This window comes from Bos grunniens, chromosome 8, assembly GCF_055505025.1.
Source record: "Bos grunniens cultivar Pamir isolate PY7600 chromosome 8, Bosgru_T2T1.0, whole genome shotgun sequence".
Classification (NCBI taxonomy): domain Eukaryota; kingdom Metazoa; phylum Chordata; class Mammalia; order Artiodactyla; family Bovidae; genus Bos; species Bos grunniens.
In genome coordinates, this window is record NC_141172.1 from 76,664,242 (window position 1) to 76,689,752 (window position 25,511).

The 25,511-nt window shown below is 36.8% G+C and overlaps 1 protein-coding gene across 6 annotated transcripts in view; it reads right to left on the reverse strand.

The window, feature by feature from the left end:
• The window catches only part of GKAP1 (G kinase anchoring protein 1), a 91,502-nt gene that overhangs the window by 19,080 nt on the left and 46,911 nt on the right, over positions 1 to 25,511 (reverse strand). For 4 of the 6 annotated variants that reach the window (XM_086416815.1, XM_086416816.1, XM_086416812.1 and 1 more), the window contains one exon: positions 2,867 to 3,016. The exons of 1 other annotated variant lie outside the window; for it this stretch is intronic. In XM_086416815.1, coding sequence (XP_086272941.1) covers positions 2,867 to 3,016 — 150 coding nt within the window. Of the gene's footprint in view, positions 1 to 2,862; positions 3,017 to 25,511 lie in introns of all 6 variants that reach the window. One more of the 6 variants, XM_086416813.1, reaches the window with a different exon arrangement.

Consider the following 25,511-nt stretch of genomic DNA (forward strand, 5'->3'; position numbering starts at 1 on the left):
CCACTGCTGAGAATATCCACTATTATGAATTTGTGTTTGTCACTCTCTTCATTATTAATAGTCTTTTACAACATACAGATGTATCCCTGAGCAATCAGTTAAACTTTCTATTTTTTGAAATTTATATAAACTGCATCAAACTATTACTATTTGGTGACTTATTTCATTAAAGATTATGTTTTTAGTATTCATCCATGTTGTTATGTATTGCTACAATTCATTCATTTCTTCTACTGACTTTGTTGTCACAAACAACTGAGCTTGAATCATTCTTCTTGAAGATGTCTCCAGGGTTTAATCTAAGGCAGAATTTCTAGAACACACAGTCCACCCATCATCTTCAACTGTAAAAGTTAATGCCACATTGTTCTCCAAAATGGCTACACCAAGTGACATTACTACTAGTAATCTCTTCTTGCTCTTCTACATCCTCACCATACTGCCTATTGTCTGATTTCCATCACTAGTCTTCACCTTCCTTCAGTTATTCCTAGGCACTGCAGTGAAATTAATATTACCATGTAGAACTTTGTCTTCTGATCAAAAACTTTAAAAAATTCTTTTCTATCTCCTGACTTAATCTTAAATCAGGCTTTTAAGTCCTCCACAATCCTTCCAAACCCACTGTGTCAAACTTATACTACACTCCTCAATGAATCTTGTCTTAAACTGGTTTATACTTTACTGCCTCCATCCTTTTACTCATGGCATTCCAGCTTCTCCTCCCTCACCTCCGCATGTTCAAATTCTACTGTCCTTTAAATTCCAATTCAAAAATTATTTTCTCCTAAGAAAGCCATCTCTCATCTCTATTCCTATGAATTACCTTTTTTTTGACTTTCCACTTTTCCTACCTTGTACAAAAACAATGATCTATTAAACACATGTTGTGTACAAATGCTCTAATATTTTACACCATAATTGCCAACTTTCATAATAACAGTGCATGAAAGGCAGGTAATTTCATTCCAACGTAACAGAGCTGACAAGCTGCAGTGCTATATTTTGTGTTATTAGACTTGTTTGATTTCAGAGACTATTCTCTTTCTACTACACTGTCACTTTGACTTTAAAATATCATTAATAATTTAACTTATGTGTACCCAATTTTGCTCTATAAAGATCTGAAACACCTAATTACTTGCTCGAGTATATTAATATCATTCTTACAATGATCTGAGATGGCTTAAAGAATAAGATATAAACCACAAAGGGGAAAATCAAAATCAACATAAAAAGAGGAAACAAACACACTACCTGTAAATGTTAACATGGTTGCTTGCATTGTACACAAAATTTGACAGTCAAGACAACTCAGGAAAACACCAAATTTAATTCAGTGCTAGAAAGGAAGAAGCTCACAAGTACCTGAGGGCAGGCAAGGATGTCCCATACTAAGCTGAAAATAAATTTTCATGTGATAGTGTTTTTATAAAGTGATATTATTTTTATAAAGTGATATTATTGTTGCATTGGAATAAAAAATTCTTAACAGTCTGGTTCCATTTGTGTGTCCTATATAACAACACAGTGTAAGTGTTTAATTTGTTCAATGACTGAATCTATCAGAAGAAACAAAAAACTAACATCCACTGAAGACAGTAAAAGGATGGAAAATGGGCTTTTCAATTTGAAATAGCCACTGGAAGGAATTTATTAAAGTCAGAAAAAAATGAATCAAACCACCATTAAGTAGAAATGAGGATATGGCAAGTTACACAACACTGATTTTCAGAAGAGAATATAAACGGGAAAGAGTATTGTCCAGCAATACCTGGTTAGACAGAAATTAAATTGTAATAGAGAAGGCAGACAGTACTGTGAAAGCAAATGCTGCATACTGACATGAAGGGAATGCCAGAAAATCAAGGAAGTAAGGGAAACCGTTCATGGGGACATGACTCAAATTATTTATTACAAGCTCCAGGCTGAGAAGACAGTTATTGATAGACTAGAGGTCAACAGAAGGTAAAAAACAGATTCATAGTTTAAGAGGAAGTAAAACAGAAGACTGGTGGCTTATGGTGGGAAAAATAAATGCAAACTCAGAGGTCTCTATATGATAGTATCTTTTGGGTTTTTTTCTGTATTTTTCCAAACAGTATTTTAAAATGTCAGTACCATTCTTGGCTTGTGAGCCTTACAAAAATAGACTGCAGACCAACTATAGTTTGTAGCCCCTGGTCTGCAGGACAAAATTCTAACTTCTTATTTTCACATTAAAAGACATTTATAACCTAATTCCAATCTATTTCTCTAATCATGTTATCCCACACTCACTTAAGTCTTTACTTCTTAGATGCATAGTTTTTCAGTTTCCTGAATATTCAGTCTAAATGCTTTTCATTGCTCTGGGCCATTGCTCTTGCAGTTCCCTTAGGTTTTTCTCTGTTTCTCAGTTTATACAGTTATTTGCATTCAAAATCCATTGCAAATGTCACTTCTTTATATACCTTTCCCAATTACCCAAGGAGTGGTCTATTACCTTTTTTATTTAAAAACTTTTTTTTTTAATTGTTCCTCTCTCTCTTAAATTCTTCATCATGCTGAGTGATATTCTCTTTACAGTCTACTTAATATCCCCAACTACCCTGAGTGTCCAAGTCAAGGATGGTCTTAACCATCTTGATATTCCCACACCCCGATACAGATGCCTAACAATACTGAGCACTATAGCACATGCTCAATAAATATTAACCATTAATGAAGTACCTCACACTTTTTAATATAAATATCTATGTGTAATAATGACTAATACACTAAAACTATAGTTTTATACAATCATAATTGAATTCCACTGTTTACATTTTTAAAAAATGAAAAATAATAGCACTTTGATTTTAACAGAATTTTCTATTTTACATGCCTGGTTGTGTTCATGAGCTGTGTAATTATCTGTTCCATTATATTCTGTAAGCTGTTCTCTTCTTTTTTCTCTAGTAAGAATTTTATGAACATCATCCTCCAGTCTATTGAAGAATCCTCCATCGTGTGACAAAATCTGAGAACTCAATTCCTGTCAAAAATGAATTAAGATTCATTATCAATCAATACAAAAGTGCACACATTTAATAAACCTAGTTGGCCACTAGAAGCATGGAAGATGAAAGAAAAATTATAATTAAGAGACAATCAACCATCTGATTCTTCTCTATCTTCAGGTGATAATCAGCAGAAACACATATGCAAATGTCCTTTTCTTTATATTTTTTGAGTTGGGTATTTATTTTTAAATTATTTTTATACATGTACCATACAATTTATCCATTTAATTAATTTGCACAATTATTTTTTTGTTTTGTTTTTCACATTTTCTTTATTTTTTTTTATTTTATTTTTACACTTTACATAATTGTATTAGTTTTGCCAAATATCAAAATGAATCCGCCACAGGCATACACGTGTTCCCCATCCTGAACCCTCCTCCCTCCTCCCTCCCCATACCATCCCTCTGGGTCGTCCCAGTGCACTAGCCCCAAGCATCCAGTATCGTGCATCGAACCTGGACTGGCGACTCGTTTCATACATGATATTTTACATGTTTCAATGCCATTCTCCCAGATGTTCCCACCCTCTCCCTCTCCCACAGAGTCCATAAGACTGTTCTATATATCAGTGTCTCTTTTGCTGTCTGTACACAGGGTTATTGTTACCATCTTTCTAAATTCCATATATATGCGTTAGTATACTATATTGGTGTTTTTCTTTCTGGCTTACTTCACTCTGTATAATAGGCTCCAGTTTCATCCACCTCATTAGAACTGATTCAAATGTTTTCTTTTTAATGGCTGAGTAATACTCCATTGTGTATATGTACCACAGCTTGCTTATCCATTCATCTGCTGATGGACATCTAGGTTGCTTCCATGTCCTGGCTACTATAAACAGTGCTGCGATGAACATTGGGGTACATGTGCCTGTTTCCCTTCTGGTTTCCTCAGTGTGTATGCCCAGCAGTGGGATTGCTGGATCATAAGGCAGTTCTATTTCCAGTTTTTTAAGGAATCTCCACACTGTTCTCCATAGTGGCTGTACTAGTTTGCATTCCCACCAACAGTGTAAGAGGGTTCCCTTTTCTCCACACCCTCTCCAGCATTTATTGCTTGTAGACTTTTGGATCACAGCCATTCTGACTGGCGTGAAATGGTACCTCATTGTGGTTTTGATCTGCATTTCTCTGATAACGAGTGATGTTGAGCATCTTTTCATGTGTTTGTTAGCCATCTGTATGTCTTCTTTGGAGAAATGTCTATTTAGTTCTTTGGCCCATTTTTTGATTGGGTCATTTATTTTTCTGGAGTTGAGCTGTAGGAGTTGCTTGTATATTTTTGAGATTAGTTGTTTGTCAGTTGCTTCATTTGCTATTATTTTCTCCCATTCTGAAGGCTGTCTTTTCACCTTGCTAATAGTTTCCTTTGATGTGCAGAAGCTTTTAAGGTTAATTAGGTCCCATTTATTTATTTTTGCTTTTATTTCCAATATTCTGGGAGGTGGGTCATAGAGGATCCTGCTGTGATGTATGTCAGAGAGTGTTTTGCCTATGTTCTCCTCTAGGAGTTTTATAGTTTCTGGTCTTACGTTTAGATCTTTAATCCATTTTGAGTTTATTTTTGTGTATGGTGTTAGAAAGTGTTCTAGTTTCATTCTTTTACAAGTGGTTGACCAGATTTCCCAGCACCACTTGTTAAAGAGATTGTCTTTAAACCATTGTATATTCTTGCCTCCTTTGTCAAAGATAAGGTGTCCTTATGTGCGTGGATTTATCTCTGGGCTTTCTATTTTGTTCCATTGATCAATATTTCTGTCTTTGTGCCAGTACCATACTGTCTTGATGACTGTGGCTTTGTAGTAGAGCCTGAAGTCAGGTAGGTTGATTCCTCCAGTTCCATTCTTCTTTCTCAAGATCGCTTTGGCTATTCGAGGTTTTTTGTATTTCCATACAAATTGTGAAATTATTTGTTCTAGCTCTGTGAAGGATACTGTTGGTAGCTTGATAGGGATTGCATTGAATCTATAAATTGCTTTGGGTAGTATACTCATTTTCACTATATTGATTCTTCCAATCCATGAACATGGTATATTTCTCCATCTATTAGTGTCCTCTTTGATCTCTTTCACCAGTGTTTTATAGTTTTCTATATATAGGTCTTTAGTTTCTTTAGGTAGATACAGTCCTAAGTATTTTATTCTTTCTGTTGCAATGGTGAATGGAATTGTTTCCTTAATTTCTCTTTCTGTTTTCTCATTATTAGTGTATAGGAATGCAAGGGATTTCTGTGTGTTGATTTTATATCCTGCAACTTTACTATAGTCATTGATTAGTTCTAGTAATATTCTGGTGGAGTCTTTAGGGTTTTCTATGTAGAGGATCATGTCATCTGCAAACACTGAGAGTTTTACTTCTTCTTTTTCAATTTTGATTCCTTTTATTTCTTTTTCTGCTCTGATTGCTCTGGCCAAAACTTCCAAAACTATGTTGAATAGTAATGGTGAAAGTGGGCACCCTTGTCTTGTTCCTGACTTTAGAGGAAATGCTTTCAATTTTTCACCATTGAGGATAATGTTTGCCGTGGGTTTGTCATATATAGCTTTTATTATGTTGAGGTATGTTCCTTCTATTCCTGCTTTCTGGAGAGTTTTTATCATAAATGGATGTTGAATTTTGTCAAAGGCTTTCTCTGTATCTATTGAGATAATCATATGGTTTTTATTTTTCAGTTTGTTAATGTGGTGTATTACATTGATTGATTTGCGGATATTGAAGAATCCTTGCATCCCTGGGATAAAGCCCACTTGGTCATGGTGTATGATCTTTTTAATGTGTTGTTGGATTCTGATTGCTAGAATTTTGTTAAGGATTTTTGCATCTATGTTCATCAGTGATATTGGCCTATAGTTTTCTTTTTTTGTGGGATCTTTGTCAGGTTTTGGTATTAGGGTGATGGTGGCTTCATAGAATGAGTTTGGAAGTTTACCTTCCTCTGCAATTTTCTGGAAGAGTTTGAGCAGGATAGGTGTTAGCTCTTCTCTAAATTTTTGGTAGAATTCAGCTGTGAAGCTGTCTGGACCTGGGCTTTTGTTTGCTGGAAGATTTTTGATTACAGTTTCTATTTCCATGCTTGTGATGGGTCTGTTAAGATTTTCTATTTCTTCCTGGTCGAGTTTTGGAAAGTTGTACTTGCGCAATTAGTTTTTAATATACTCATAGAGTTGTACAGCCATAACCCATTCAAAAAAGTTTCATCAGCCCAAAAAGAAACCCACAATTTACTAGCATCATCTCCCATTCTCTCCTAATCCCTGCCTCCCTCAATTGTTCTCTAGGCAACACTGGTCTACTTTCTGTCTGTATAGATTTGGCTATTCTGGATATCTGATATAAATGGAATCATACAGTATAAGGTCTTTTGTGACTGACTTCTTTCACTTAGCAAAATGTTTTCAAGGTTCATCCATATCAAGGTTCATCCATATTATAGCATCTATCAGCACTTCATTCCTTACTGCCAAATAATATCCCATTAATGGATACACCATATTTTATTTCTCTATTCATCAGTTGATGGACGTTTGAATTTTTCCTTCTTTTGGCTACTGTGAATATTGCTGCTATAAACATTCATGCAACAAGTTTTTGTGTGGACATGTTTTCAGATCTCTTACATATCCAGGTATGTATCTCGAAGTAGATTTTCTGGGACATATGGTAACTCTGTGTAACCATTTGAAAAACTGCCAAATAGTTTTCCAAAGTGACTGTACTATTTTACAGCCTATCAGTGTACTAGTGTATGAGGGTTCTAATTTCACCACACTCTCACCAACACTTGTTATTATGCATCTCTTTAAATTATAAATACTCCAGTGAGTGTGAAGTATGTGTGAATGAGATTCATTGTGGTTCTGAATTATATTTCTCTGATGGCTAATCGTGCTAAGTATCTTTTCATGTGCTTACTGGACATTTGTATATCTTTTTGGAAAAATGTTTATTCAGATATTTTGCCCAAGTTTTAATTGGGTTACTTTTTATTTCTGAGTTGCAGGAGTTCTTTATATATTCTAAAAACAACATGACTTGAGCATATTTTCTCCCATTCTGTGGCTTGTCTTTTCACATTCTTGATGCGAAAAGTATCCTTGGTATCACAAAAGTTTTACTTTTGACAAAGTCTAATTTATCCAAGAAATCACTGCCTAACTCACCAAGATTTACTTCTACACTTTCTTCTAAGAGCTTTATAATTTTAGCTCTTACATTTAAGTTTCTGAGTTATTTTTTGTGTATGATATGAACAAGGGGTCCAAATTCATTCTTTTGCATGTGGCTACCTAGCATTATTTGTTAAGAAGATTATTTTCCCATTGAACTTGTCCTGACATTCTTGTTCAAAATTAATTCAACATAAATATTAAAGCTTCTTTCTAGACTCAACTTTATTCTGTCAACCTACATGTCTACCCTTATGCCATACCACACTGCCTTAACTACTCTAGCCTTGTATTACTCAGTTTTACAGTATATTTGAAAACAATTTTTACATATATTTTACACATGAATGATAAAGAGATGATTTTATCACAATCTACTCAACTATGTAAAATTACAGATTTTGTATATTCTCCAAGAAAAGTATCATTTCCTTTCCTGTCATAAGACAGACTAAAGAAAATGCTCCTTTCTCTTTTATAGGTTTTCCCTATGTCCCACATTCTTGAGCTTTAATACTCTCTATTTTACCCATTTCAATTATATTTGTGAGCAAATAACCCAACAGTTCTATGACTGTCCATCCTCTTCCTTTCACAATATCTTAGAGTCTGAAAGAAAAAAAACTTATGTATCAGTGCTTAATATATACAAATGATATTTAAAATGCTTGTAGAGCACTTTATATTTCAAAACACTTACAGAAACATCCCTTTATTTGAATCTCATTAACATCATTAAGAAACTGATATAGGAAGAATCATTTCCCCAGAAAATAATCACAGTCACAAGAAGTTTAACTTACCCATTAGTGATTCTCCTGCTAAGTGGTATAGATAGAACTCTAAATCTGCTTCATAAACTCTACTTCCAGTATATTCTGATAACATTTCACTTTAAAGCAATGAATACAACAATGCTTAAAACACGTTGAGCTTCTATGCAGGCTTCCCTAGTGGCTCAGATGGTAAAGCATCTGTCTGCAATGCAGGAGACCCGGGTTTGATCCCTGGGTTGGGAAGATCCCCTGGAGAAGGAAATGGCAGCCCACTCCAGTATCCTGGCCTTTGTTGTTGTTGCTAAGTGGTGTCTAACTTTTTTGTGACCCCAAGGACTTTAGCATGCCAGGCTCCTCTGACCATGGGATTTTTAGGCAAGAATACTGGAGTGAGTTGCCATTTCCTACTCCAGAGGATCTTCCTGACCCAGGGATCGAACTGCCTCTCCCACACTGCAAGCAGTTTCTTTACTGCTGGGCCACTGGGAAAGTCAGGTATAGCATAATGATGGTAACTAATCAGCTTCTGGATTTCACTACTTTAAAGACTGCAGCTCCAGTCTTTTTGTCTTCTATTTTTTGATGGCTACTGATTAAGAAGAGGTGGCAAGAATACACAGAAGAACTGTACAAAAAAGATCTTCACGACCCAGATAATCACAATGGTGTGATCACTGACCTAGAGCCAGACATCCTGGAATGTGAAGTCAAGTGGGCCTTAGAAAGGATCACTACGAACAAAGCTAGCAGAGGTGATGCAATTCCAGTTGAGCTATTTCAAATCCTAAAAGACGATGCTGTGAAAGTGCTGCACTCAATATGCCAGCAAATTTGGAAAACTCAGCAGTGGCCACAGGACTGGAAAAGGTCAGTTTTCATTCCAATCCCAAAGAAAGGCAATGCCAAAGAATGCTCAAACTACCACACAATTGCACTCATCTCACACACTAGTAAAGTAATGCTCAAAATTCTCCAAGCCAGGCTTCAGCAATACGCGAACCGTGAACTTCCAGATGTTCGAGCTGGTTTTAGAAAAGGCAGAGGAACCAGAGATCAAATTGCCAACATCCGCTGGATCATCAAAAAAGCAAGAGAGTTCCAGAAAAACATATTTATTGACTATTCCAAAGACTTTGACTGTGTGGATCACAATAAACTGTGGAAAATTCTGAAAGAGATAGGAATACCAGACCACCTGACCTGCCTCTTGAGAAACCTATATGCAGGTCAGAAAGCAACAGTTAGAACTGGACATGGAACAACAGACTGGTTCCAAATAGGAAAAGGAGTACGTCAAGGCTGTATATTGTCACCCTGCTTATTTAACTTAGATGCAGAGTACATATGAGAAACACTGGGCTGGATGAAGCACAAGCTGGAATCAAGATTGCTGGGAGAAATATCAATAACCTCAAATATGCAGATGACACCACCCTTATGGCAGAAAGTGAAGAGGAACTAAAAAGCCTCTTGATGAAAGTGAAAGAGGAGAGTGAAAGAGTTGGCTTAAAGCTCAACATTCAGAAAACGAAGATCATGGCATCTAGTCCCATCACTTCATGGCAAATAGATGGAAAAACAGTGGAAACAGTGTCAGACTTTATTTTTCTGGGCTCCAAAATCACTGCAGATGGTGACTGCAGCCGTGAAATTAAAAGACGCTTACTCCCTGGAAGGAAAGTTATGACCAACCTAGATAGCATATTAAAAAGCAGAGAGATTACTTTGCCAACAAAGGTCCATCTAGTCAAGGCTATGGTTTTTCCAGTGGTCATGTATGGATGTGAAAGTTGGACTGTGAAGAAGGCTGAGTGCCGAAGAATTGATGCTTTTGAACTGTGGTGTTGGAGAAGACTCTTGAGAGTCCCTTGGACTGCAAGGAGATCCAACCAGTCCATTCTAAAGGAGATCAGTCCTGGGTGTTCTTTGGAAGGACTGATGCTAAAGCTGAAACTCCAATACTTTGGCCACCTCATGTAAACAGTTGACTCATTTGAAAAGACCCTGATGCTGGAAGGGTTTGGGGGCAGGAGGAGAAGAGGACGACAGAGGATGAGATGGCTGGATGGCATCACCGACTCGATGCACATGATTACACTTGATTCACGTGGGTGAACTCTGGGAGCTGGTGATGGACAGTGAGGCCTGGTGTGCTGCGATTCATGGGGTCGCAAAGAGTCGGACACGACTGAGTGACTGAACTGAACTGAACCATTACCAGCACGCCTATCCCAAATTTTGTCCTCGATGTTTTTTCTTTAGTGAGGCATAAACTTTCTTTTCAGCCTAAGGACAGAAGTTCTCAAAAGACACCTTGATAGGAAACTATAGAAATGAAACAAAAATAAATAAACCACATACCACCCCACCTCCCACAACATGCACACCTCAAAAGAAAAAAGACAAAAATGCAGCAAGTGTAAGAACACACATTCTTTAATAAGTCTAGCCAATTCAATGTCAATTTTCTGTCCAAATAATCAAAATTAGAAGTTTTCATTTAATTTTATAAGCCCCCAATTATTAAACACTAACAGTAAGTCAGAAGAGAAAAAGACTGGCAAACACAAAATATGAAAACATCTATTCAAGCCACTAAAGATAACTGAGTTATGTATGTATGAGAAACATGAAAAATAAGAGAATAACCGGCTTTAAGTTCAAAACCTCTGGAAAAGTTATTTTTGATTAGAAACTCCATGATTTACCTCAGAATATGCAAATTTAAAAGTCGTATTGTCAAAGTTACTCCTCCCCAACAAAGACTTATGTACAGGCTGGAATCCAGAAATGAAGGTTAAAAGCATAAACACTGGTAATTTCCACTAAATGTTTAGAATAGTTTCAGAATGATATAATACAAGGATTTAGAAGAAAATGAGAGTGTTACATTTTGGTTTGTTTGTGATATATATAAGGTAAAGTAATTTCCTCCCTTTGGGGTCCTTCTCTTTCTCTTGAGGAATCAGCTAAAACTTAATTCTTTTGGTTAAAAGTTTTAGATGGAATCAAAAATACAAGGGGACATCAGAACCTTTAATATATATATACACATATAACACATCCCTGTATCTATATGCATATGTATATATACATATGTCTTCTGTCATCCACACTTACGATTGCCGCACAGCCCACAAGGAACCTCAGGCAGCTGCCCTCAGTGCTACCAGATAACTCCAGTGATTCACCCACTGCAGCAGAGTAAGTGTTCTCTTCCCCGCAACATTTTCTTGGCAGAGTCAATTTCAATTTAACTAAAATTTTGAGCACCTATTATGTGTCAAGAATATAATTAAAAAGACAGTATGTTATTTGTGCAAGTATAGCTATATAGATCATTGGAACAAAATTGAGAGACAGGACAGAAACCTTCACATTTATGGTTAATTAATTTTTTATGAAAACGTTAAGGCACTTCATTAAAGAAATAAAATTTTTTTAAACAAATGGTTCTGGGAAAACTGGATACAGACTTGCAAAAACTGAATGTGAACTGTTCACATTACACATAAAAATTAACTCAAAATTAGATAATGGAGAAGATTCTGTCAAGATGGCAGAGTAGGAAGCACCAGAAACCTGAGTCCTCACATAGACAATAATTGCACTGGCAGAATCTGTCTGATTTTGAAACAACTATTTTGGAACTCTGAAGTCTGCTGAAGGCTTGCAAATTTCAGGGGAACACTTGGGTGGTATACTGCAGTAAAGTTTAGTCAATTTTATATCTCAGGACAGTAGCAACTACCCATCCACCACCCTTAAGTGATGTGGCAGAGAGCTGTGTGCATATTCCTGGAGTAGCTTGGACACAACTTATGGGAGCCAGCGTGGGCAGAAAGGAACTTCTCCAAATAATGGGGATCTATGCTCTGGTCACTGGTTATTGTTTCTCATCACAGAGATGCAGACCAAGAGACAGACAGATAGGCAGCCACTGCTGCTGTACTTCCCCCTCATTGTTGTAAGACCCTCCCCCTCCAGCTGAAGTGACTTCCAGTGGATTTAAAAGGCTAGTCCTCTCCCCACACCCACTTCATTTTTTGCTTTTCCATTTTTGAGAACCAGACATTAAAAAACAGGCCACTAAAAAACAACTGCCTATAAGGGGAAAATTAGAAAGTGACTACAAATGCCTAAGGAAAGGCTCACTACCTAAGACACTAAGTTTACATGTTATGTTGTTCTGTGAAACAGACAGCTGATAACGATCAAAAAAACACCAAAACAGTAATAAGAAAACACCAATCCCCGGAAGGGGGAGAATCTGATTTCCAGAGTTACCACATTACTACACTCAAATGTTAGACTCAGTACTAGATTCATATTCCACAAAAAAATCACAAGGCATAAAAGAAACAGGAATGTATAAACCACTGAAAGGGAAAAAAAATCAATAGAAACTGTTCCTGGAAAAGACTTATTTATGGCAGTTATGTTTGACAAAGACTTTAAAACAATGTGTGAACAAAATGGAAATATAAATAGAGATTAAAAAACCTAAAAGATACCAAAAAGAAATTCTGGAGCTAAGAAAGTACAATAACTGAAACAACACATTCTTTAAGACTGAAAGGCAGAGATGTGCATGCAGAAGAAAGAATCAATAAACTTAAAGATAGGAAAACAGAAATTATCTAGGCTGAGAAACAGAAGGAAAAACATTAAAGAAATGCAAACAGAGCCTAAGGAACCTGTGGGACACCATCAAGCAGGACAACAGACACATTGCAGGAGTCTTAGGAGGAGAAAAGAAAGAGGAAGTGACAGACTATATGAGGAAATAGTAACTAAAAACTTCCCAAATCTGATGAAAGATATGACTATAAACGTCCAAGAGGCTTAAAGAATTCCAGGTAAGATGGATTCAAGAAAGACTTACAGCAAGCCACATTATAACAAATTTTCAAAAGACAATGACAAAGAGAAAATCATAAAAGCAGCAAGAGGAAGCAAGTCATCATATACAAGGATCCTCAATAAAATCATGAGCAGAAACTTGAAGGCCAGAAGATGGTGGGCTGAAATATTAAAAATACTAAAGAATAAAAAAAACTTTCAACCAAGAATCTTTTAAGTGGCAAAACTCTCCTTTAAAAGTGAGTGAAAAATCAAGACATTCCCAGAAAAACAAAATCCAAAGGAGTTAGTGACCACCAGAACTGCCATTAGTGCTCAAGATAGTGCTGGGAAGGTATAAAGAACATTAGACAGTAACTCAAAGCCACATGGGGAAACAAACATTACAATAAATGGGTAATTATAAAAGCCAGTATTACTGTAACAATGGTATGTGACTATACTTTTTGTTTTCTACATGATTTAAGAGACTAACATGTTTAAAAAAACAAAACCAAACAAACAAAAAAAACTACGAAGAAAACTAGAACCTATCAGAAAAGATTTTCTACAACTAAAGACAAAAAAGAAAAAAACAATGAGATGAGTGGAAGGGGTGGACTTATGATATAGTCAAATCCCAAACTCCCCAGGTGCGTGACCCACAAATTGGAGAGTAATTATATTTCAGAGGTTCTCCCAAAGGAATGAAAGTTCTGAGCCCCAAGTCAGACCCCTTAACCCACAGGTGCAGATGAGCCCCCAGAGCATTTGGCTTTGAAGGTTAGTGGGGCTTACCTAATTGAAGGAGCCCCACAGGACTGGGGGAAATAGAGATCTCACTCTTAAAGAATGAACACAAAACCCTACACACACCAAGGCCAAGGGAAAAAGCAGTAATTTGATAGAAACCTGAACTGTATCTATCTGCTCATCTCAGAGTTTCCTGCAAAGGTGAGGGGTGGTTGCGGTTCACCCTGGGAACACACACTGGTGACAGACATACTGGGAAAAATTCAGTGATGTGAATATTGCTGATGTGGTAGCTGACATCTGTGCTCACTAGCTCCAAGACCTGGCCTGTAGGCTACAGTGCTGCGAAGCTTCATGCCAAACAACTGAGTGGGGACACAGTCTCCTGTGCCCAGGCCCTCAGGAAAAAAAAAAAAAAGAAAGTGGGGAGTGGGGAAAAAGCCTTTTGAACTCAAGTGGAAAAAAACTTAGATTTTTGGTGCCATCTTTGTGTAAAAGTTAACTTGTAAATAAATTATTTTAGTTGACTTGAAAGTAAGAGCTTACAAATTAAATCTAAATATACAAAAAACCGGCCAAGATAAATTTTAGGATCCATGATCTGGGAAATATTCAGTACTGAATTGATATCTGTTACTGAAGGTGGCTTAAGCTTGTTGGTTTGATTAATATAGATATGTCTAGGCTTATCAATGTTAATATTCCTGTTGTACCTAGGTTTGTGTGTGTGATAGCTGTTCAGTCACATCAGACTCTCTGTGACTCCATGGACTGTAGCCCACCAGGCTCCTCTGTGCATGGAATTCTCCAGGCAAGAATAATGGAGTGGCTTGCTGTTCCCTTCTCCAGGGGATCTTCCCAATCCAGGGGTCAAACCCGGGTCTCCTGCATTGCAGGCAGGTTCTTTACCATCTGAGTCACCAGGAAAGCCCTGTACCTAGGTTTACTAGAGGTCAAATAAGATCTTGTTCTGTTACAAATTTGCTGATAAGAAAACTAACTCAATGTGGAAAAAGTTTTAAGGAAACAAAATACAAATGAGATAAAGAGCTTTAGGTGAACTTTCAGAAATGATTATATTTTAGGATCTCTCCAGATATTCAACAACTTGAAAGTTAAAACTGTGCTAAAATAAATTAGGTGGTAAATTTAGTTGAGTAAATGAACTTTAAAAGTAAGCTGGTATAAAACTTAAATTTGGCTTTTCTGTTAAAAAAGAGACAAGTTTTCTGAAGATGTTAAATTGCCTTTGATAACTGATTTTCAAGTTTCTTTACCTCTTAAATGATCTATTCTACATTTGTCCTTGAAGTATTTAATTGTTACTTTGGCTAAGAAACTACTGTTTCACAGTGACTTATGGTCCTGAGTATCCTAAATCCCTTTGATATTTATTGACAAAACTTCTTAAATCAAATTCTAATGAAGCACTTTTGACCACTAGCTAACTTTGGGATGCTTTAGGAGGCTTCTCAAACATCCTAGAGAGAGACACTGAACTAATAAGGTTCATTTGGTATGCTGAATTGCATGGGAGGTATTGTTGAATAAGTAATAAATCTCCTTAGGTTATACAGTATGATAAATGTTACTAATATAGATATCCCAGAAATTAAATGGAGTGCCTAAAATTCTGATAAATGTTATCAGTTCTCTTAAAGTGTTGTCACAGCCATAACCAAGTTCCTCTGTTAACTGCACTGTAATCAGATTTTAAAAGTGCCTTTTTAAGTCTTTTACCATTATAGACAGTTATGGTTTTATTCTGATGCTTTTGTAAAAATGCTTCCTCTTCAAGAAGATTTATAGAAAGGACTTTTGGATAAATACAAGTTTCTTATTTTCAGACCATAATGCTGAACTAGGTAAGAAATGAAAGGATTCTAATGAGAAGCCTGATGGCTTTACCAAGATTAACAAAAGGACTGAAAGAACTGGTGAATATGCTTATAACTTACATGGTTTCTATCTGAAAAACTACTGGTTTGAACCTGTGATTTCCAGGTGTAAGGAAAACCTTTCCCCTCAAACTAATGACTAATTATTTACAGTAATTTGATAAATTATACTTTTGTAAGCAAAGCTGAAACATTTACTTTTTCTATCTGATCCCTCCAAAGATTGGAAACTCTCAGGTTTCCAGTAGCTTTATCAGACAATTTAGGAAGGCTATCTCACTAACAGATAACAGAAATCTCAAGAAATTTTGGAGACCTTAACAAGGGAGGAATTCATGTAGATCTGTTAGGTGAAATCTGTGATAAGCTTTTGGCATGACTCTCCTAGCCCTGAGAGGTTTTTTTAAAAGTTCAGTCCAAAACTCTTCATAAAAGTTTCAGCAAAGCTAAAAAGTCTAAGATCAATTATGGTTATATAGATTGTCAGGCCAAGTTTATTGTAACCAGAGTTATTCTGCAAAGAAACTAGTCTTAATTTGGTTATATTTGGTAAAAATGAGGGTAATTTTGGGAAGAAAAGATGTTTCAATGAATATTAAATGCTGGTTTGTTAATAGAAAAGTGAAAGTCGCTCAGTCGTGTCCAACTCTTTGCAGCCCATGGAATTCTCCAGGCCAAAACACTGGAGTGGGTAGCCTTTCCCTCCTCCAGGGGATCTTCCCAACCCAGGGATTGATCCCAGGTCTCCCACACTGCAGACAGATTCTTTACCAGCTGAGCCATAAGGGAAGCCCAAGAGTACTGGAGTGTGTAGCCTATCCCTTCTTCAGCGCATCTTCCTGACCCAGGAATCGAACCGGAGTCTCCTGCATTGCAGGCAGATGATTCTTTACCAAATGAGCTATCAGGGAAGACCTTGTTAATGGAGGTCTATATCTACAAAACTCATTTCCTGAATAGTTCTTTGCTGTTATGTTGCTACTGCTAAGTCACTTCAGTCGTGTCCGACTCTGTGCGACCCCACAGACGGCAGCCCACCACGCTCCCCCGTCCCTGGGATTCTCCAGGCAAGAACACTGGAGTGGGTTGCCATTTCCTTCTCCAATGCGTGAAAGTGAAAAGTGAAAGTGAAGTCGCTCAGTCGTGTCCGACCCTCAGTGACCCCATGGACTGCAGCCTTCCAGGCTCATCCATCCATGGGATTTTCCAGGCAAGAGTACTGGAGTGGGGTGCCATTGCCTTCTCCGCTGTTATGTTATGTTAATGTAAAATTTAACTGAATTTTAAGGACACTAAGTTTCTTGAGGCTTCCCTCACAGCTCCCAATATGGTCAAATTTATAACTATGATGGGGCCCTGTCAACTACAAATTGGCACTTGTCAAAGGCATTTGCCATCTGCCTCTGCAGAGTCTGAACCCTGTGCTGCTGTAGCTGTTGACCTCTGACATGCCCTGAGAAGAATTCAGGGTGGAACTCTGTGCTCCAGGGAAACTGGTGGAGTAGGGTTTTAGACAGATATTTTCAGGAACTGATTTCATGATCCTAATTCTTGCATCTCCTCATATCTAGAAAAGCACTAAATTCCTTCAAGATGACATCAGCTCCTTGTGACTAGCAGAAAATCTTTTGTAAAATAAGTACCTGATTGCACTGAACTCCCTCTTCACCACAATCTTATATGTTGACCTTCCTCCACTTCCTCTTTGAAGCAATTTCTCAGAGCTATCTGAGGTGCTGTCTCCCAGACTACAGTCCTCATTTTCCCTGGAAGAAAACTTAACTCACAACTCTCATATTGTGCATCTTTTTTCGTCAACAGAAGGAAACGAAGATTAGCACAAAGTAGAGAAAAGAAAAATAGAGGAAAAAAAATAAATGAAAGCAAGAGTTGGTTCTTCAAAAAAATTCTTTAAATTGACATATCTTCAGTTAGATGGGTTTAGAAAGAAAAGAGAGAAGACTCAAATTATTAAAATCAGAAATAAAAATGGGGACATTACTACTCATTACACAGAAATGATTATGAGAGAGCATTATGAACACATATATGTGAAATAAACTGGATAACCTAGATGAAGTGGAAAAATTCCTAGACACACAAAACCTTTAAAGACTAAATCACCAATAATAGAAAACTGTAACAGACCTATAACTATTACAGTAAAGAGCCTGAATCAGTAATCAAAAATCTCCCAGCAAAGAAAAGCCCTGGACAAGATGGTGTCACTGGTGAATTCCACCATTTAAAGAACTAAATCAGGGGTGGGATGGGGGGAGAGGAGGGAGGATCAAGAGAAAGGGGATATATATACATATATAAAATGATGACTGATTCACACTGTTGTATAGCAGAAACCAACACAACACTGTAAGGCAATTTTCTACCAATTAAAAAAGAAAAATAAAAACAAGAACTAAATCAATCCTTCTCAAAATTTTTCCAAAACTCTGAAGAGAAGATAACACTTCCTAAATCATTTCATGAGGCCAGCATAACCTTGATATTGAAATTAGATAAAGACACTACATGAAAAGAAAATTACAGACTAATATCCCTTATGAAACATCAAACAAAAATCCTCAACAAAATACCAAGAAACAGGATTCAGCACTATCCTGTATACTGCTTGAATACAAGAATACAAGTCAACCCACAGAATGCAGGAAAATGTCTTCAAATCATGTATCTGATAAGTGATTAATATCCAGAATATACAGAGAACTTCTAAAACTCAGTAACAACAACCAAACAACTAAATTTTAAAAATGGACACTGTTGGTGGGAATGCAAACAAGTACAGCCACTATGGAGAACAGTGTGGAGATTCCTTAAAAAACTGGAAATAGAACTGCCATACGACCCAGCAATCCCACTGCTGGGTATACACACCAAGGAAACCAGAACTGAAAGACACACGTGTACCCCAATGTTCATCAAAGCACTGTTTATAATAGCCAGGACATGGAAACAACCTAGATGTCCATCAGCAGATGAATGGATAAGAAAGCTGTGGTACATATACACAATGGAATATTACTCAGCCATTAAAAAGAATACATTTGAATCAGTCCTAATGAGGTGGATGAAACTGGAGCCGATTATACAGAGTGAAGCCAGAAAGAAAAATACCAATACAGTATACTAACGCATATATATGGAATTTAGAAAGATGGTAATGATAACCCTGTGTGCGAGACAGCAAAAGAGACACAGATGTATAGAAGTCTTTTAGACTCTGTGGGAAAGGGAGCAGGGATGATTTGGGAGAATGGCATTGAAACACGTATAATATTATATAAGAAACAAATCGCCAGTCCAGGTTCGATGCAGGATACAGGAAGCTTGGGGCTGGTGCACTGGGATGACCCAGAGGGATGGTATGGGGAGGGAGATGGGTGGGGGGTTCAGGATTGGGAACACATGTACACCCATGGTGGATTCATGTTGATGTATGGCAAAACCAATACAATATTTTAAAGTAATTAGCCTCTAATTAAAATAAATAAATTTAATTTAAAAAATAAAATAAAAATGGATAAACAACTACAACAGACAGTTCCCCAAAGAAGATAAATGAATGGCCAATAAGCACATGAAAAGATCCTCAACATCACTTCATTAGGGAAGTGCAAATCAAAATTACAATGAGATACTACCTCAGACCCATTAGGATGGGTACTGCCAGAAAAAATAAAACAAGGGTTTGCAATGAAGTGGAGAAACTGGAACCCTTGCACACTGTTGGTGGTATCGCTAGTGTATAAAAGCAGTAAGTATCTCAAAAAATTAAAAAGATAATTACCATATGATCCAGAAATTCTACTTCAGGGCATATTCCCAAAGGAACCGAAGGCAGAGTATCAAAGAGTTATTTGTACACCCATGTTCACAGCAGCATTATTCCCAACAGCTAAAACATGGAAGCAACCCAAGTGACCAGCACCAAATGAATAAACAAAATGTGGTATATTCATCAACTGGACTATTAACCTTAAAAACAAAGGAAATTCTGCAATATGCTATAACACAGATGAAAACTTGAGGATATTACAATAAGTAAAATAAGTCAGTCACAATAAGACAAATATTTATGTATGATTCCACTTCTATTGGCTACATACAGTAGTCAAAGTCAGAAAGTAGAATGGTAGCTGCCAGTGCTAGCGAGGGAAAATGAGGAGTTATTGTTTAATAGGTACAGATTTTAAGTTTTAAGATGAATAGAGCTATGGGGACGAATGGTGGTGACGGGCACACAACAACGTGAACATAATACCACTAAACTGTATACTTTAAAATGGCTAAAATAGTAAATTTTATGTGTATTTTACTATAATGAAAAAAATGGATCATAGACTTTCAATGAGAATTAAAACCATAAAATAATTCATTGTGGCCTTGGGTTAGGTAAAGAGTTATTAAATGAACACCAAAAGCATGACTTATAAAAGAAAAATCAATAAACTAGACTGCAATATTCTTTGTTTTTCAAAAGAACGTTAAGAACCTAAGAAGGCAAGTCATGGTCTATGAGAGAACATTTGCAAGTCATATATTTAATAAAGGTTCTGTAACAAGAATATCTAAAGGAACTTTAGAAAACAATAATAAGACAACACACTTTAAAATGGGCAGAAGATATGAATAAATATTTCCTCAAATAAGATGCAAGAATAGCCGATAAGTAAATAAAAAGATGTTCAAAATCACTAGTCATTAGGGAAATGCAAGTTAAAATGAGACAGCCACTCATATAGCCACTGGCTATAATCAAAACAAGAGACAATATCAAGTGTTGGCAGGGAGGTGGAGAAACTGGGACCCTCATACATTGCTGGTGGGAATGATAAACAGTACAGTTACTTTGGAAAACAGCTTGACAAGACACTTAAATAAAAGTCAAACATAAATTTCCATACAACCCAGCAATTTCACTCCTAAGTATACACCTAAGAGAAATGAAAACACCTCCACACAAAGACATGCATCAGATGTTCATAGCAAATGTCCATCAACTAGGGAATAAACAACATGTATGCAATGGAAAGTGATGAAAGTGCAAGTGGAGAGTGAAAAAGTTGGCTTAAAGCTCAACATTCAGAAAATGAAGATCATGGCATCCGGTCCCATCACTTCATGGGAAATAGATGGGGAAACAGTGGAAACAGTGTCAGACTTTATTTTTGGGGGCTCCAAAATCACTGCAGATGGTGACTGTAGCCATGAAATTAAGACACTTACTCCTTGGAAGCAAAGTTATGTCCAACCTAGATAGCACATTCAAAAGCAGAGACATTACTTTGCCAACAAAGGTCTGTCTAGTCAGGGCTATGGTTTTTCCTGTGGTCATGTATGGATGTGAGAGTTGGACTGTGAAGAAGGCTGAGTGCCGAAGAATTGATGCTTTTGAACTGTGGTGTTGGAGAAGACTCTTGAGAGTCCCTTGGACTGCAAGGAGATCCAACCAGTCCATTCTGAAGGAGATCAGCCTTGGGATTTCTTTGGAGGGAATGATGCTAAAGCTGAAACTCCAGTACTTTGGCCACCTCATGCGAAGAGTTGACTCATTGGAAAAGACTGTGATGCTGGGAGGGATTGGGGGCAGGAGGAGAAGGGGATGACAGAAGATGAGATAGCTGGATGGCATCACTGACTCGATGGACGTGAGTCTGAGTGAACTCTGGGAGTTGGTGATGGACAGGGAGGCCTGGCGTGCTGCGATTCATGGGGTCGCAAAGAGTCGGACACGACTGAGCGACTGAACTGAATTGATGCAATGGAATGCTACTCAACAATAAAGTAAGATGAATTATTGACACATGCTGTAACATAGAAAAACCTCAAAAACATTATGCTAGGGACTTCCCTGGCAGTTCAGTGTTTTAAGACTTTAGGTTTCCAATACAGAGGATGTGAGATGAATCCCTAATTGGGGAATTAAGATCCCACATGCCATGTGGCACAGCCAAGCAAACAAACAAAATAAACATGCTAAGTGAAAAAAGTCAGATGTAAAAGAATACATGAGTCCATTCACAATGTGTGTGTGTGTGTGTGTGTGTGTGTGTGTGTGTAGCATGCACACGCATGCACATACTCAGTTGTGTCTGACTCTTTTTGCAACCCCATGGACTGTAGCAGGCTCCTCTGTCCACGGGATTTCCCAGGCAAGAATACTGAAGCGGGCTGCCATTTCCTTCTCCAGGGGATCTTTCCAACTCAGGCATCGAACCCACATCTCTTGTGTCTCCTGCACTAGCTGGCAGATTATTTACCACTAGCGCCACCTAGGAAGCCATTTACATTAGATTACCAGAAAATGCAAATCTATAGGAACACAAAGCAGATCAGAACTTGCCAGGGGCTGAAGATGGACTTGAGATTGACTACAGATGGATATAAGGGAACTTTGGGGGATGACAGAAATGTCTTAAACTATGGTTGTGGTTGCATAGTTCTTTAAATTTATTATAAATTATTGGATTATATCCTTACAATAGGTGAATGTTACACTATGTAAATTATAACTGAATAAAAAAGCTTTTTTTAAAAAAGGACATCCATGATTCCACTATTTTACTTAAAAACTAGACTACTACCTATACTATGGTGCCCTCTACAAGAGAAACAAATTTAGTGTTGATCATTTTCATCTTTTACTATTATTTTATAGATGCATCAGAAAACAATATATTTTCATTTTGCTTGTTTTACTTTTTATTATGAAAAATTTCACCTGTATACTCTACAACTACTTTAACAATCATTATAATTTCGTAACAATTTATCCCATCCCCTTTTTCACTTAACTATTTTATAGTATTAACATGACATTTCATCTCAAACTTCACATGGAGTTAGCTACAAAAAAATAAATTTTATAATTTAACTATAACATCATCACACCTAACAAAAACACTATAATACCTACTCATATTTAAATTTCCTCAATTGTACAAAACTGTCTTTTACTGATCATTTCTCACATCTCCTTTAATCCAGAACATCCCCTCTCCACACTCCACCTTTCCTTCTCCATAACACTTTGCTGAAGAGACCAGGCCAACTGTCCTACAAAGTGTCCATCTTCTAGATTTGCCTCATTGATTCCATTAGGTATGATATAACTTGTGCTTCTAATCCCTATTTATCCTGTAAAATGGAAGTCAGACCTTAGTGAAAGTTGCTCAGTTGTGTCCGACTCTTTGCGACCCCATAAACTATACAGTCCATGGATTGTCCTTCCATGAAAGTCCTTCTCCAGCGGATCTTCCCAACGCAGGAATCGAATCAGGGTCTCCAGCATTGCAGGCGGATTCTTTACCAACTGAGCTATCAGGGAAGCCCGAAAGACCTTAAGACTTTATCTACATGTAGCTTAAACATTTTTGGCAAGAGTATTCAGTTTTGCTTGATTTTGTTTTAAAAAATTGGTATCACTTTGATATGCTTCTAAGATTTTTTCACTTAACATTCTCTTTTGTAGTCATCCATTTTGTTCCCTAACATTCCCTTTTGGATTCATCTATTCTGTTGCCTGGATTTATACACTAATTTTCACTACTGCATAAACCATTGTGTGATTATAATTAAAATTTATCCATTCCACTGAAGATTTACATTTAGATTTTTCGTTTTTAGCTCGGCTGTTACACATTTATAAACAGTCAAGCACACAGTTTACAGGATACATGGGGAAGTTTCTCTAGGCACATACATCTACATGAGAACTGACAGGTCTCATATAGATAGGCCCCAAAAGGGGCCTATTACAGTTTTCTGTAAATAAAATTTTATTGGAACACATCCATGCTCATTTAATGTATTGCCTATGGCTGCTTTTATATTACCGTGGCACAGTTCAGTACTTGTGAAAGAGATTTTGATATGTCCCAAAGCCTAAAATATTTGCTGCCTATTCCTTTACAGAAGCTTACTGACTCCTGGGTTATAATGTATTTCCAAGAACACCAAACTTATGCAAAATATTTGTACTAATTTACATTTCCACCAATGTAAACCAATCCATAACTCCTTTGACTTATAACCTCTGAATTTCCAAACTTCATAATTTTTGCCTATGTATTGAGTGGGGGAAAAAAGTTCTCAGTGTGGTCATCATTTGCATTTCTCCCAATAGTAGCAAAGTTGGACATTTTTTCATGTTTTTTGCTATTAATATTCCCGTTTTGTAAAATGTTTGATGTCTCATCTATTTAAAAAATTTTTTATCCTATGAGCCAGTAAAAAAATAAGACAACAATCTCTTTTTAACCATGTGATAGTTCTTTACATATGTGGACACTAATTGACTATCAGTTCTATGTATTGAAAATAGCTTCTCTCAATTTGTACCTTGTCTTTTAAAATTCTGTTTAGTATTTCTGTGGAAAACAGGTTACTTGTTTTGAACAGCATCCAATTTATCAACCTTTCATTTTATAGTGTTTTTGATAAGTTTTTCCCTATCCCCCGGTGAGAAATATATTCTCCTGTATTTTATAGTCCTAAGGGTGGTATAATTTCTTTCATATATAACTATTTAATCTATGTGGAATAGATTTTAATGTATGATGGAAGGTAGAGATCCAATTTGATTTTCTTAATATGACTAACAACTGCCCCTCACTCTTTCATATACAAGACATTTTGATGTGATGACCACATTGCAGTATTAGCACAGGAATAAATGGACCAGTGGATGAGAATACAGGTATACCCTGTTTTATTATGCTCTGCTTTACTGTGCTTCACAGTTACTGAGTTTTTTACAAACTGAGGGTTTACAGCAATCCTATGTTGTCATATGATTAGCATTTTCTATCAATAAAGTATTTTAACTACTATATGAACATTTTAAAGAACATAAAGCTATTGTACAATTAACAGACTACAGTATATTGTAAACATAACATATGCACTGGGAAACTAAAAATTTGTGTGACGCACTCTACTGCTGTATTTGCTTTACTGCGGTGGTCTAGAACTGAATTTAGGGTATCTGAAATATCTCCTAGGATATTCCTGTAGTTTTCACTGTGCACCAGTTTTCAGTGTTCACCTCCTTGGTTAAATTTATTTCTAGGTATTTTATTTTTCTGATACAATTGCAAATGGGATTGTTTTCCTAATTGTTCTTTCTGATAGTTCACTGTTAGTACACAGAAATGAGAGAGATTTCTGTATACTGGTTTTGTACCCTGCAAAGTTCACTTATTAGTTATAATAATAGTTTTTTGGTAAGTCTTTATAGTTTTCTATGTTAGAACTGACCTTTGAACAATAAAGAATCTGAACCACATGGGTCCACGTATATACAGATTTTTTCAATAGTAGATACTATAGTACTGCACTAGCTATGGTTGGCTGAATCCGTGAATGCAAAACTTCAAACACAGAGGAACCTCTAATACAGAGGAAGTGGCTATACACATAGCCAACTATAAATTACACATGGATTTTTGACTACATGGAAGGTTGGCACCCCTGACCCCTGCACTAGTCAAGAGTCAACTGCAAATAGAGTCATCTGTAAACAGTGACAGTTTTACTAATTCCTTTCCGATTTGGATGCCTTATATTTCTTCTTGACTAATTAAATGCCCTGATCAGGATTTCCAATACTATGTTGACAAACTGTAACAGATTACCTCTTCATAAGGAGTGTACTATTCCTTATTCTTGGGGGCTTCCTAGGTGGCACCAGTGGTAAAGAACCTGCCTGCCAAGAGACACAGGTTCAATTCCTAGGTCAGGAAGATCCCCTGGAGGAGGGCATGGCAACCCACTCCAGTATTCTTGCTTAGAGAATCCCATGGAGAGAAGAGCCTAGGGGGTTACAGTCCATATGGTCGCAGAGTCAGACATGATTGAAGTGAATTAGCACACACATTCATATTCTACATCCTCAGCAACACTTCAAATCATCAGATTCTGATTTCTGCCAACACAGAAGGTAAATACTATTCTCACTGTGGTTTTCATTTGCATGTCCCTGATTAGGAAAGAAGCTGGACATCTTTTTGTA